Source organism: Vitis vinifera, chromosome 16 (genome assembly GCF_030704535.1).
Source record: "Vitis vinifera cultivar Pinot Noir 40024 chromosome 16, ASM3070453v1".
In the NCBI taxonomy this organism is placed as follows: Eukaryota; Viridiplantae; Streptophyta; class Magnoliopsida; order Vitales; family Vitaceae; genus Vitis; species Vitis vinifera.
This window is the reverse complement of record NC_081820.1, coordinates 24,579,398-24,594,784: the sequence shown is the minus strand read 5'-3', so window position 1 is coordinate 24,594,784 and position 15,387 is coordinate 24,579,398. Positions and strand designations below refer to the sequence as shown.

Genomic DNA, 15,387 nt, shown 5'->3' with positions numbered 1-15,387 from the left:
AGTGTGCACCAAGAATGTGGTATAGGATGGATGAGTTAGCCCGTTAGGTTGTTGATATTTTACCACTGGGAATTCAATTCCTAGATTACACCCCGGTGTCGACGGTGACAAATTACTTGATACTAGGTATGGATTATCCAACACTGGCTGAGGCAGATTACTGGCCCTGACGGATTACACGATGCTGACTGTTGCTAGTGATTTGGGGTTTGGTGACCCATGGTGGGCCCAAAGGACCTTGCCATGGTGAGGCTCCGAGGTTATTAAAATAAAAATAAAAAATTAAAATATATACATTTAAAAAAAAATAGTTTTAACACCATATTTAATTCCTGAGGACTAAAGATTTTTTCATGTTTAGTTTCAACGAAAATTAAATATAATTAAAGTTAATTAAAAATTTATATTTCCTAAAATTATTAAATCTTTTTATAATAAATAAAATAATAAAATAAAATTTAAAAATATATAAAAATAATTCATTAAATCTATATATATATATTCCTTTATTTTTTCTTTCTTTTTATTTTTCTCCTCTATTTTTTTTTCCTAATATTTTGCACAAAATTTCCAAAAACTAACCTAAAAGTTAATACTCTGAAGAGCTGGGTCTGAAATTGGATATGGAAATCTGGGTTAGCATGCCTAAGCAGCTTATTTTTCGTTGGAGCTGAGCATCAACGGCTGTAGTCTGAACCTACACGCATCTTTTCTGGTAAATCTACGCTCTGAAGTCCACAAAAATTCCCACATATGGTTGACTTTTCTAATTACAATTTTGGAATTCAACGAATACATTGTGAGTGAGAATGCTAATGCTTTATATCATTCATGGGCTAATGATTCAGAAAGATACAGATAAAAAGAGTAGCTCAAATCATAGAGATATGGAATCATTCCAATTACACGTGACTTTCGCTTTCAGTGGCACCCGAAACAAGTTCTTTCGAAACCTCATTTAGTGGCATACACTATTTGGCATTTCCTTAGGGAATGGATCCGATCTAGATGCTTTTCTGTCCTTTTCACTTCATGCTTCATTTTCAGATAAAAGGCAAGAATGCAGTTAAAAAGGTAGTTCCAAAATGACAATCCATATCCATACACATATAATTCGCCATATCATTCAATTTCATGAAAAAAGGGCAACCCGGAACTCGGAATTCGGAACAAATAAGCCATGGCTTATGCAACATACAAGAATGAACTTGAAAGCCCATCACCAAATTTCAGAAATTTCATTGAAAGTAGAGAGACAAAATTGCAGAGTGGCTTAGCAAAAACAGGGCAAAACCACAAATTGGCATAAGCAATTATGAGTAGGAAATGGGGCTAATTTTCATATAATAGTTCTGATGGTGCTCCTCCGACCAGAATCCGAAAGGATTACTTCCCTCTTTTTTCGAATTTCAGGATTAGGATCCCATGGCACCTAAAGAACAAGCTTAAGATTAAGATAATCATAGAACTGATAAAACAGTAATTACAAGCTTCCCTACCATGACTCAGAGCTAAGCCTATAAAGTTTCATTTCCTCCTCCATGCTTCATCAACTGCAACCGCATATACAAACATAAACTCTTTCTAGCACGTATATATACAACGACAAAGCATGACACACCGCCACTGACAAAACCCTGAAAAACCACAGATAAAGAGAACCTAACCTTTCTTTTTTTCTTTTTTTTTCTTCTTTTTAGCTTTTTTTATTCATGAACAGGTTTAAGAAACCTTTATAAGAGCTGTGGTTCTTGAGCTACCAAAGACAAGGAAAACCAGCATAGTTTTAAAAGGAAGACAAAGAGCATAGCAAACAAAAGGAAAGAGAGAGAGAATGAGTGTATCTGGAAGATGGAAGAAGGGCTACCACCAGTCAGTCTCCAAAACCCCCGAGAATCGAAAGCCTCGGAAGCTTCATCCATGGCGATCAGAGCCTTCCACAACAACTCCCCATTCCCACTTTCACATCCTATCAATGGGCTCAGTACGGTCCTGCACTGCAAGCCGCTCTGAGACGTCAGCAAGTGACTTGAGATTGCACTTGATCAAGGCTTCAACAAAGTAGCAAGTTTCGTCCTTGGTGTTTCCCTCTGGCACATCCACCACGTACGACTCGATCACCATAGTCCCGGGTCTTCCATCGATGATCTCTGGATGGAGGGAAATGATAGAAGAGTAGTTCTGAAAAAGAAAATATGGTTGAAGAAAAAGCAGCACAGTTGGTTTGGCTTATTACAGAAGAAAGAGAGATCAGCAATGTGAAAGCAAACTCATATCTTTCTCATACTACTAATAAGCTCCTACAATGAAATCTTGAAGCTTCCGACTAAGTCATCAGCATAAACAAATGATTTCATATATTGAATTCCAGAAAATTCACCAAATTTGATAATCTGATTTGTGTGGAATTAGATATTTGTCCCAATAACTTGTTTCAGAAGGCCCACCTTAGTTAGCAGGAAATACCTTTCTTGATTTGCCAAAACCGTATAAGGGGGTGTGCATATAGGGGTGCATATCTGGCCCAGAGTCCAGGACAATTGAAATTGAAGTCCAATTCGTCACTGTTTGACCCAAATATCCAGCCCAATATGCAGCATTATTAATGATGGAACCGCAATCCAGAGATAGCATTGTTATATTTTTTTATGCTCATACCATCTGGTAGAATCACCTGAATTTCCATAATTAGAAATTTTCACAACTACCCATTCCTTCTCTAACCTACCAAATAGGAAATTTTCTCAACTGCTAATCATATTTTTCTTCTAATCACCTTAAAAGAATGCAAAATATCTGGACAGTGAGGTCACCTGACACTAGATAATTTTGACAGGGAGATATACCAGATTTGGAAACATAAATAGACACGCTATACTATTGACGGGAAAAATGCATGTAATAAAGGAGGAGATTTTTTGAGCATTTCCTTTCCTTTTCTAAGAATCATATGGAGCCTTAATGTCATGGTGTGGAAAACTAGGTGATTCCAAAATACTGAGTACAGGCATCATGATAAAGAGGAAAGCAGAGAAAAAGATTAAATTAGCAGTATTGAGATCAGCAATGTTATCCAAATTCAATCCTGCATCACTTTTTAATTGTTTGAGGACAATGCAGGCAATGGTTTTGCAGGAGATCAAAGCAGTGCATATGGACTCCTAACAAAATTTGTTAGGAATCCAGGTCACTGCTTTGGCAGGAGATTAAAGCAGTGTTGAGATCAGCAATGTTATCCAAATTCAATCCTGCATCACTTTTTAATTGTTTGAGGACAATGCAGGCAATGGTTTTGAAGGAGATCAAAGCAGTGCATATGGATTCCTAACAAAATTTGTTAGCAATCTGGGTCACTGCTTTGGCAGGAGATTAAAGCACCACACGGATTTCTACAAAATTTGTTTTCACATTCCAGGGCATTCAATTTAACATCATATATGAATCAATCTCAACACCATATAAAAATGTTAAAAACCATGCTCTGAGAAACCCCAATTTACTATGCTCCATTGTGATGGGAACACTGTGATTATGACTTCAAAAACATATCAGACTGCAAACATGATTTTCCATATTTTGAAGAATAAAATTTTAGATGACTCACGTTATGCTCACATCTTAAGTGCACAAGCTGAAAGTCTAATAAATTTCTACTGAAACCCACAAATGAAGAGGAAACAAGCCGAAAACTTCACAAATGAACTCTTTTAGGAAATCACAGACGAACTGAGCCAAATTCGTTTCATGCAAAGTGAACACAGTAAATTTCAAGAAAGAGAGTGATTCTATACCCTGAGTCTGTGATCTCCACCAATAATCCTCATGCTGAGGATATGCTCGTCATCATCAAGAAGCTCCAACCTTTCAGTGCTGGTAGTGGCTGGAAGTCCTGATTTGACATCAACTTCTCTAAGACTCCCTATCTCAAGGTTTCCCTGCACAACGCACCTGCTGATGAATGGCTTGTACTTCTGTGGTTGATCGAATCTCCTCACCAAAGACCAAACCTGATCAAATTATGAGAAGCAGGAGCCAATTAAAGTAGCCACAGTACAATCAACTAAACTAGAATCTAATATGATATATGCTCCAACTTCCACAAAAATAGCATTCAAGCTCTGTAATCATCGCAGACCAGATTGTTTCACAAAGATTAATTCTTTATCAGTTATCCCTTTTTTTAATATTTTCTTTTCCCGATGAGGAAAACTGTTGAACCCAACACAAAAGGAATCTTTAAAGCCCCAATCAAAAACCACAACAAGCTTGACCAAAATTGAAACTTGTTGCAATTACACAATCCTAAAATGTCAGTTTCCTTAAGTTTCATATGGAATTGGTCTGTTTGGTTGCTGAGAGAAGTTCAGAAAAGAAAAGAAAAGAAATGGAAATTCTGAGTCTCAAATTTTTTTTTATTGTTTTGGACTTCAAAGAACTAGACCCTCCTCTCAGTTATTCTTTTAGCAGAGATGAGCCTTCCTCTTTTGGAAACCAAAAGAAAAAGATAAAAAGAAAAGACTAAATATCGTTATAGAACATAAATTCAATTTCTTTTCTTTTTTTTTCCTTTTATGAACTTCCCTCAGCTTTATCCTCAAGCAACCACCAGAACTTGTTCCTACAAAGAAAAGAAGTCAGAATGATCAAACACACCAAGACCGAAATATCAGATTCAATAGAATCATCAGAAATGAAACAAAAACACCACAGATCAACATAAGCAACTCAAATTACCTCTCGCCCCAAAAAAATAAAAGCGAAATATAAAAAATAATAATAATAAATCACACAAAAAAAAAAAAAAAAAAAAAACTACGAAGAAATCATCCCAAGAAAAACTCAAATCCAAACACCGATCCTCCACAACCTCCCCACCAGCTCAATCCACATATTAGCCCACCGATCCAAACAGAGACCTAGAGAGAAAAATCTTCCACAAACACAATCCAATTCTAGCAAGCGAAAAATCGGGAAAAAAGCAAACAAGTAAAGATAAATAAAAACCACAAAACATATCAATACGTACATAAATATATACACATACATATATGAAATTTTTCGAGAGAGAAAGACGGAGATGTAGAGAGAGAGAGAGAAAGAGAGACTACGAGAGGAACAGGAGCTTTGATGTGCTTAACAAGAGCAGAACTGCATTGATTCTCAGCAGGCTCGTGCCTGTGGTGCCTCCGAATGTACTCCGACTCCATACTGCTTAATCCATTGCCGTTCATGGTTGTATCTTTCGCCTCTCTTTATCTTCACCACCGCCAACGGCAACAACAACCATCAACAACCACCACCGCGGCCACCGCCACCTCCACCTACTCCGCCGCCGCGAAACGCCTCTTCTCTAAGTCGCCGAAACCCTAGAGAGAGTTGCCGGAAACCACCGTCTCCGATGAAGTCTCTCAACAGATTAGAAGAAGACTCTGAGCCCCACCGCCATAGCTCTATAGCTTCAACACACTATAAAATAATAATAATTCCAATAAAAAAATTTAAATAAATTTTTTTATTTTTTTCTGCTGGTAATGAAAACTGCTTTTTCCAATCCCTTTATGGCCGTTGGTCACGTATTATCCCTGACCAGACTTAATTGTACCCTCAAAATTGAACTTATTTACAACTGTGGCATATTTTGTCGTTTTTTGTTTCTATGCTTTATGCCCAAAATGCCCTTTCCTCATTGTCTATTTACGTGCCTATCCGGTTTAAATTGTAAAGAGAACGTAACGGTAAAAACTATAAACGACCGATTTTGTCCTTTTGTTGGTGGGAAAATGTCGGCGATGAAATAAGGTCATTTTTGTCGTCAAAAAATGGAATCATTTATGTGTGTTATAATAGTAGAAAGTGGTCCATTTAATTCCCATTTATGTAACATTGCTCAATTTATATGGCTGCTTTTGTTGTTACATGTCAAAATTCATTCATTATTGGACCTACTTAACGTGTAATTGTCGGAATATGTTATTTTATTTAGAGTAAATCATAGTACAAATCAACAAACCAAAAAAAACAAAAAAATCATCGAATATTTATTCATCTTAATAAAATATTTTTGTAAAGAGGTGATTCCATTCAAAATATTTTTAAAATATAAATATCATCTAATTATTAAAAATATATATATATTAAAAAAATACTGAAAACACTTTTTAGAATCACGATAAAACGTATTACAATTATTTATAAATTTTTTAAAATTATTTTTAAATATACAAAAATTATTTTAAATAATTCCTAAAAATCATATTTTTATTTTTTTGATATATTATCATAAATAAAAATATTTTTAAACAAAAATATTATTAAAAAGTACTTCAACCGTACTAAAAGCACTTTAGATGTATCACAAAAAACAGAATTTCAACATAATTTCTTTCAACAGAGCGTAATTATGGATTTATAAAAGGGTTATATTAAAAAAAATTGTGAATAAATATTTAAAAAATTCTAAAATATTTTTATGAAAAAAATTATATATTTATTAAAAGTACAACTGTAAAATCCACGTAATAAAAAAAATTGCAGGATATCCAACTAACACAAAACCTGCAAGACATTACTTGATAAGGAAGGGTAGTATTGTCATTATGCTTCCAATTAAAAACAAATATTATACCACTTGCTGATTATTTTAATATTAAATATTCCATTTTCCTACTCTTTTTCAAAGGTCTAGGCTGTAAGAGAAAAAGGCTTCTCCACGCGCCATCACAGATTACCAACGACACCTCCACTACTTTACATGGGAAAGTATCGGAGAGTGTACGTAACGAGCAAGTGTGCAGCTGAGTATATAATTCCTCCGTCACTGAACCATGTTCCTTCAGGTCGCCGCCACCACCACCCCGCCGCAGGCGCCACCATATCCTCGGCTTTTCCATTTCCCAGAAAGCCAATCTTAAAGCAACAAAAACTAAAAAAATAAAAAAATAAAAATTGATATTTTTGTTATTGAATAAAAATTAAGATTTTGTTATTTATTAGGTTACATCATTAAATATACAAAATAATCGTCATTTATAAGCGAATTAAATTCTTATTTTGGATAATTTTTTATGATTATTTTATAATTATAAAATGAGAAAATTATAAGCTACCAAATTGATACTTATTCTAAGCAATCTTGAGTCTTCAAGAAAATCAAAATCTAAAGTCTTCAACTTTACATAAATATATATAAAAGATCAGGATTTAAATATAAAGAAATATTATCTGATAAAAACTTTACATAGATTTATATAAAAAGATTGGGATTTAAATATAAGGAAATATTATTTGATAAAAGGTATAATGTTATGTTTAATAGTAAAAAATATTAAAGAAATAACAAAAATTATAATAATTTTTTATGTTTGATTTGTTACAAAATATATGAATTAAAATTAATTATAAAATTATGTATTTTAAATTATTTAATAAAAAAAAGTGAAATGAGTTTTAAGCGATTTCTAAAATAATTTATTAACTTTTTTTTCTTTTTTTTCTTTGTTTTTATTATTTTTTTTTTCAATTTTCTAAAATATTTATCAATATGGTATTGAGAAATATGATTGGTAAGAATTTATATATTTTTAAATTATTTAATTTTTACATAAAAATAATTAAATAAGTAAAATGAATTTAAAATAATATATAAAAATAAAATTATCATTAATAATTTCAAAAAAATTTATTAGTAAATTAAATAAAATCTATAAATTTTTATTTTTTTTAACGAGTGATCAATTTGTCGTATTTCAAAACTTTAACATTTTCTTGGAGCTAAGCATAAATCAACGATGGATAAGAATCCCACGTGTTGATATCTCCATGACAATGATTAGGTCACCTGCTTGTCGTATTATCATGGCTCTTGCTCATCCATAACTTTTACACGCTTCTCGAATCTTCCCCACATCACATTTATCATTATTAATTTATCAAGCAGTGGGCCCCACGCGCTCCTGAATACCGTATGGGGTCGTTAGACCGTAATCCCTTTCCCACGGTCGTTAATGTTCGTGGAGACGAAGCTGCGTGATCTCTGTATCACGTATTGGTGACGGTGTTGCGCACGCGCATGGGGGAAAATGGAGATGGGTTTTCGCTGAAATAAAAAAAAAAACTCGGGGATGCGTGCGGAAAAGGTCAGGTGCACGTGACTGCTTGGAAGGTTTGGGTAGCAGATGGGAAGATTGATCTAATGAAATTCAAAAATTATATTATTATTAGAAATTATTCTCTTTTTCATCCATTTTCCTTTACAAAAGATCATTCTCGATTTAATCAAAAGGTGAACTTCTAATTTGTTACCTTTGGAAAATGTGAGGAAAAAAACAAATAAATTATTATAAAATAACTGTTTTGGATTTAAAAAACAATTTTTAAAAATTATGATGTGATATTTTATAAAATAAAATTCTGTTTAAAAATTAAAATATTTTTAATATATTTTAAAAATAATTTTATATCTGTTATTTTATTTTTAATTATTTTACGTGTTTATATAATTATTTTTTAAAACAATAATAAAAAACAAATAAAAATAATATAAAATTATTAAAAGATGTTCTCTCAAAATATTTTAAGAGCATAAAACAGTTTTGATTATTAATCATATTTCTTTTTCTATTGAATAAAAAACTATTTTCAAAACAGTTGTAAAGAGTTTTTTTTTTTTTTTTAATCTTTGTTATTTTTTCTAAGGAAATTCTCTTAATATTGTATCCCAAATGCATTAAATGAAGGAGAAAATTTTATTATTTATTTTTTTCATATTTGACTTGCCATAAAATCATTAAAAATCAAATCATTCAAATTACTTAAAATTTATATATTTTAAATTATTTAGTATTTTCATAAAATGAAAAAATAAGTTTAAAAAAACATATATAAATAAGTTATCAACTTTATTTTTTCTTTCTTTAATATTTATCCTCCAAATTTTCAAGAAACAAAGATAGGTGAAGGTATAGGATTTTTATTTTTTTTGCCATAAGTAGCAAGAAGCTAAGGTTAAATCTCATAAATAAGGGTAATTTATGTTGCACCAACCCACCTAGGAAATAATTTCTTATACTTTAGAAAATAAGCTAATACTACCTTTATTTAATTTTATACCTCAAAAAAATAGAAGATAAAAGTATTATTATTTGAAAGCAAAATTTGTCATTTTACAAAGATTAAAAAAACTTCTTAAAATCACTTTCAAACGTCATTTTAAATATAACAAAATCAGAAATATAAATTATTTTTAATTTTATAGCAAAGTTATATAATATATGTTATTTTTTAATGGAAAACATATTTAACTACATATTAGGAAAAGAAATTTAATGAAAAGTCAAATTAATTCCCTTTTTAGGATTTTTTATTTATTATTTATTCATTAATATAATCATTGGATTCTCAATAATTTCAAATGATGGGGGATATTTTTTATTTCATTTACTTTATATTATACATGAGGATTTCGTCAAACTTAAGGGGAATGTGCCTCCCAAAGTGGAAGTATTGGTAAAAAAAAAAAACTTACATTAGTATTGTCTAATGTTTAATGAAAAATTAACGTAGTGTTAAAAAATATTGATTTAAGGAATTGTTACAAATGGGTAACTTCGTCATTTATGTAATTTTATTTGTTAGGGTGGTTTGATTGTAATTTTCTTCAAATTTGTGAAGGCCTAATGAATATGATTGTAAATGATTGTCTGTAGTACATAAGATTTGGTATAACCCAAAGAATATGTTGATGTTCATGCATTCAAACCCTTGACTTGATTGAATGGTACAAAAATTGTAGCTTTAAAAAGGCACAATTAGCTCATGCGCCTTAACACATAGCCAAATTGAGGGTTACAAAAGTTAAAGGTGTCAAAAAGGAACACTCAAATCATGTTGTTTGATGCATAAGCAAATTAAATGTTGCATAAGTGGTGGTATCGAAAAATAATGACACGGGTAAATTGAGGGTTACAAAAGTTAAGGTTTCAAAAAGGAACACTCAACTCATGTTGTTTGATTCATAAGCAAATTCAATGTTTCTTAAGTGGTGGTATCAAAAAATTATGACACATAGCCAAATTGAGAGTTACAAAAGTTAAGGTGTCAAAAAGGAACACTCCACTCATGTTGTTTGATGCATAAGCAAATTAAATGTTGCATAAGTGGTGATATCGGAAAATTATACTCAACTCATGCACGTTACGTATATGAATGTTTTGTCAACAAAAGGTTATCATTTTTGTCATGTACTTATCTCATGTACTTTTAACAAAAATAAATATCATGTACTTTTAATACAAACTAATATTTTGTCATCAATAAGTTGTCACTTTTATCATGCAATTCATGCATGTCAATGGGTGTACATCTTTCATCATCAAAAGATTATTTTCTTTATCATGCATTAAATTAATGTGTGAGTCTTTATTATCGTTAAAAAATTATCTTCTACTTCATGATATAACACCAAAAACAAAAAAAAACAAATTCACGGTTATCATGCATATCGTAATCGAAGAAAGGAAAAAGTAATTAAACAACTTCAACATTTTCAAATTAATATATTATCAAAAGGGTAACTTAACCATTCATGTAATTTTGTTATTATAGTAGCTCGATTGTAATTTTGTTCAAATTCATGGAGGTTTAATAATTGTAATCTAAAATCAATCATAGATAGAGTTACGAACCTAAACTTTGCAATTCATTGTCTTACGGCAAAAAGCTTTGGTAGATCCTCGAGAACATTTTGATGCTCATGCATTTAGATGCATTGACTCAATTAAATGTTACAACATCACAAAAGCATGCTCGATTCATGTACTTTGACGTGTGACCAAATTGAAGGTTACTTAAACTATAATTAAAAAGAAAAACAAGAAAAACACATTCAACTCATGTACTTTGACCACAAATGTTTCATTGGTCAAAGATTATCATCTTTGTCTTACACTCCTCTCATGCACTTCAACACGTAAAATGCTTTCGTTGTCAATAGGTTATCATTTTCTTTCTCATATACTTCTTCATGAGTTTTAACACATGTAGATCTTTCATCACCAAAAGTTAATCATCTTTGTCATGAGCCATTTTTTCTCGTCAAAAGTTTAGTATCTCTGTTGTGAACTTAGTTCATGCACGATAAACAAAAAATTGATTATCACCAAAAGACCATCATCTATTTTATGATATAAAACATAAATAAGAAACAACTAAATAGTTATCATACATGGTATGACTAGATAAAATAAAAGAAAATTAGTTTGCATTAAGAGAGATTAAGGTCTTAAGTTCTTTTATTGAATTAGAGCAAAGATTGAGAGGAGTTAGTTGTCATCAATGATGGAGAAAGAAGAAGGCAATAACATGGTAACAATTTTGGATTTAGCTCCTCTAGGTTGAATCATATGAAAATCAAGACTTTAAAATGAAAATTATGATTTTTCATAAATGACTCGGACAAAGTGAGGCTAGCCATTATAATATAACCCAACTTGCAACCTAACCTAGATCAAATTGAAGTATTTAAACTCAAACTTGCACCTATTCTATTTGAGACATCTCCATACTTACCCATTCAATAAAGGTGAGTTAGTGTGGATTACCCGAATATCTTATCCTATTATCATCTTTAATAATCAACCTTATCTAGGCCCAAATCTTAAGTCATGGCCAACATAAGTTTCATACTTTTAGATCAAATTTATACCCAAGATATAATTTTTTTTAAATAACTTATTACATAATACATACATTTTTATCTATGAATTTGTATATTTATATTGCATTCCATTGTTTAATGTCTTTCACTAACCGAGGATCAAACTTGCATGCGTAGGAAAGCTTTGCGCTTGTCCACACACTTATCATTCAATTGTTACATCAACCAAAAATAGAAAACTATTTCCTTGATTTTCGAAATTTCTCTAGTATGGAACCAAAATTCAATACATGTCGATATGTCAGATTTCATCAAATTCAAATCTGCTATTTTCAAAATCACCTTTTCCACTTTATATATCACTTTTAAAGCCAACTTTTAAAAAAAAACCTTAATATTATACAAAATTACATATATCTATAGCTATTCTTAATAGAACCAAAAAACAATATATCAAACTAATCGTTTTTTTTCATAATAAAAATAGATTTAAGGCTTAGAAAATATAGAATCTAAATGTAGTTTCATAAGTAAAATGTATCTATCATGTAGATGGACAAAAAGGCGGTCAACCTTCTAAAGAGGGAATGAAATGATCTAGTTAGGGAAGATATATGCAATGCTTTGTCCTTTCTCTAAATTTGGAGCATGTCTTGATCGATTTCATAATAAAAAATGGACCTAATAATTATACAAGGTGTTGCTTATGCCTAACTTAATTGTGCCTCTCCACTAATTTTGAAAAATTTTATCGCTTTTTCATCGTGGCATCGTGTTATTAGATAATTTTGTGAAATTATGATTACAATTAGGATTATGACATTGTTGGGTAACTTTATGAAGTTAGGGTTAGGGTTTCCCTCTTTTGATAAGTATAGATTTTTAGTGAGTGTTCACTTCAATAAATATGCAAGAGAAAAAAAATGTGGGAAAAGTGTTTTTTGTGTTTCCTATTCCAAAAAGGAGACCAAATTATTTGGATACCATATGGACCACAAGGCCCTTTGGCTTTCATTATTCCATGGATTGGGATAGAAGGGAAAGTGTTTTTAAAAGAATATTGGCAGCAGCAATATAAGAGTGGTAATAGGAAAAGAAAATGGAATGATTCTAGAATCATTCTAAAATGAATCCAACAAGCAAAGAAATTGGCTGACATGGGACCAACTGAGTTGCCTTGGATTAAATAGCGCAAAAGGTGGCTGAATGTAAAAATGGACTGTTTGGCTCTTTTTCAAACATTTTTTGCCTTCACATATTTGCTCACCTTTCAATTTTTATTCACAACTTCTAAAATAAACTTTTCTACTATCTAAAATTTAAAAATTGCAAATCTCCACCTTAAAAATTATCTATTAGTATCTTTAACTCTATGTTTGGTTTCAAAAAAATTTAGGAAAAAATGAGAGAGAAATAAAAAAAAAAATAAGAAGGAAAAAAATGCAGAAAAAATAAAAAATAGTTTTAAAATTAATAAATTATTTTTATATACTTCTTTATTTTTATTTTTTTTACTTTTTTTCTAATTAATTTTAATTATATTTGATTTCTTTTCATATTTTTCATGATAAACCAAATAAAAAAAAATTATTTTTTAATATTTTTTTCTTTTTCGGGAATCAAATATAGCATAAAGGTATAAATTCCTCTTAGAAAGCTTCAAGCTTAAAAGATTAAATATTATAACTTTAGGTTATGTTAGAATTAATTATTTGAAAGTTAAAAATTTTCTTAAAAATGTTTAATGCAAAAGCGAAAACAAACTTACTTCTTATGAAAGTCATTTCTTGCCTAACAAAAAAAGTTATTCTAATCAAATTAGAACTCTATTTTTTTATCTCTTTACATTAAGCATATACCTTTTAAATTAAGCATATCCCCTCTAGAAATATATCCAAAAAATCATGTTATCTTTTGTTGCCTCCAAGAACCTTATTCAAAACTCTGATCTTAATTTTGTTCCTTTTCTCTTCCTTACTTTTTTTCTCTTTCACATGTCAATTTCTTCTCTTCCTAACCCTCACATCACCTCCCAATTTCAAATTATTAAAAAAAAAAAAACCCCAAAAAAAGGTAAAACCAAATGAAAGCCATGGTTGCAATTAACACAAGCGTAGTCGATGATGACCATATATCCACAAAGTCAATATTATTCATAATTTATTACATCTTTTTCTTTTTTTAAGTTATAGTTTTTGTTACATAATCATCTAAATAGATTAAAAAAAATCATTAATATGATAGCTTTAAAAAAATCAATTATTAAAATATAAACCAAACAAGGCCTTGATGGCCACATCTTTGGGCGTGTTTTGAACCCTAATTTCATTTGATAAACCATTACAAAGTATTTGGTATAAAATTAAATTATCCGCCCCCAAATATACAATCTAAGACACAAAAGTGATGGTAATATTTCCTTCTTAATCCACCTACATAGAAATTAAAAACTTTCTTTTTGCTTTCAAAGTGCACCATGACTTTTTTCGCATGTTTTAGTGAATTAAATTGCATGCAATAGTAGATTATGGGCATTAATTAGGGGCCCCAATTGCATTTATATGTCACCTCTAGGCAATGTAGCCAAAATTTGTTCATTAAGAAAAAAATATGTGAAAAAAATTATCAAATTCAAACAATGATTAATGGGTTGTTCTTATTGGCAAAAGTTTAATATCCTCTCTCATATAAATATCCTTCTTCATCACTTTTAGAACTCATAATTACAATCCATTAAATGCTAGAGTTATAATTCAAATTTGTTGGACATGTATGATTATTCATCATTACTTAACATTTTAAAGCTATGTTTGATTCTTGGGAACAAGAAAATAAAGAAGAAAATGAAAAAGAATGAACAGTTAGGAAAATAAAAAACTGATTTAATGTTAATAAATTATTTTCATATACTACTTTAAATTCATTTCACTTATATTAACTTTTATATATGAAGATTAAATAATTTAAAAATATATAAATTTTCAATTAATTTTACTTATATTTGGCTTTTTTTAAATTTTTCATATTAAAAAAATAAATATAAGAAAATCATTTTTTTTAATATTTTTTTTTAATACTTTCCAAAAAACCAAACACAACCCAAGATTTTTTTATCAAATTGATAGTATAATATAATATCATAATCTTATTTTATGAGGAATGTGATCATCAATTTTACACAAGTCTAAAAAAGACTGCTCTTGAAAAATAGTCTTACATGATTCAAACATGGTCATAACAACGACTTTTCCCTAATTTAAGGAGTTGGTCATTGGGATTTATTCTACTATTGATTATGCTTGATCAATTGAAGTTGTTTTCATAATAATGCTAATAATAGTGAATAGTGCCAAACCCCCATTAGTACAATGGTCTTTAAGAGTCACATTTTTTTCCAACATTGTCCAAACGACAAGACTCAATGGCCAAACCATTGACCAACTAAAATGGAAAAATGACAATCCCATGATTCAAAAATCATTCAAATCTCTCCCATTAAGGCATGCCCATTAAACCATAAAGGTGCACGCACCTTGGTTAAGACTTAAGGGACAAGATTACACTGCAAACTCAAATCACCTTTAGTAGTATAGAATATAACATATAACCCACCCATCTACATGGTGGGTGAAAACCCTCATAGAAGTACATATAGGGAGTGGGTGGAAAATTTAGGGTTTGGTTTGAGGCCAAAAATGAAGCAATTTTCATGGAGAAAATGGAACACCCAAGTG

At 30.3% G+C, this 15,387-nt stretch overlaps 1 protein-coding gene across 1 annotated transcript; it reads right to left on the bottom strand.

The window, feature by feature from the left end:
* Positions 1 to 1,219: 1,219 nt before the first annotated feature.
* Positions 1,220 to 5,565, bottom strand: LOC100251890 (abscisic acid receptor PYL8). Its single transcript, XM_002270001.5, has 3 exons — positions 5,109 to 5,565; positions 3,792 to 4,007; positions 1,220 to 2,181 (listed from the first exon to the last, which is right to left on the bottom strand). Exons 1-3 carry the CDS (start codon positions 5,229 to 5,231, stop codon positions 1,963 to 1,965), a joined length of 558 nt encoding a protein of 185 aa, XP_002270037.3. The 5' UTR covers positions 5,232 to 5,565; the 3' UTR covers positions 1,220 to 1,962.
* Between the last annotated feature and the right edge of the window lie 9,822 nt (positions 5,566 to 15,387).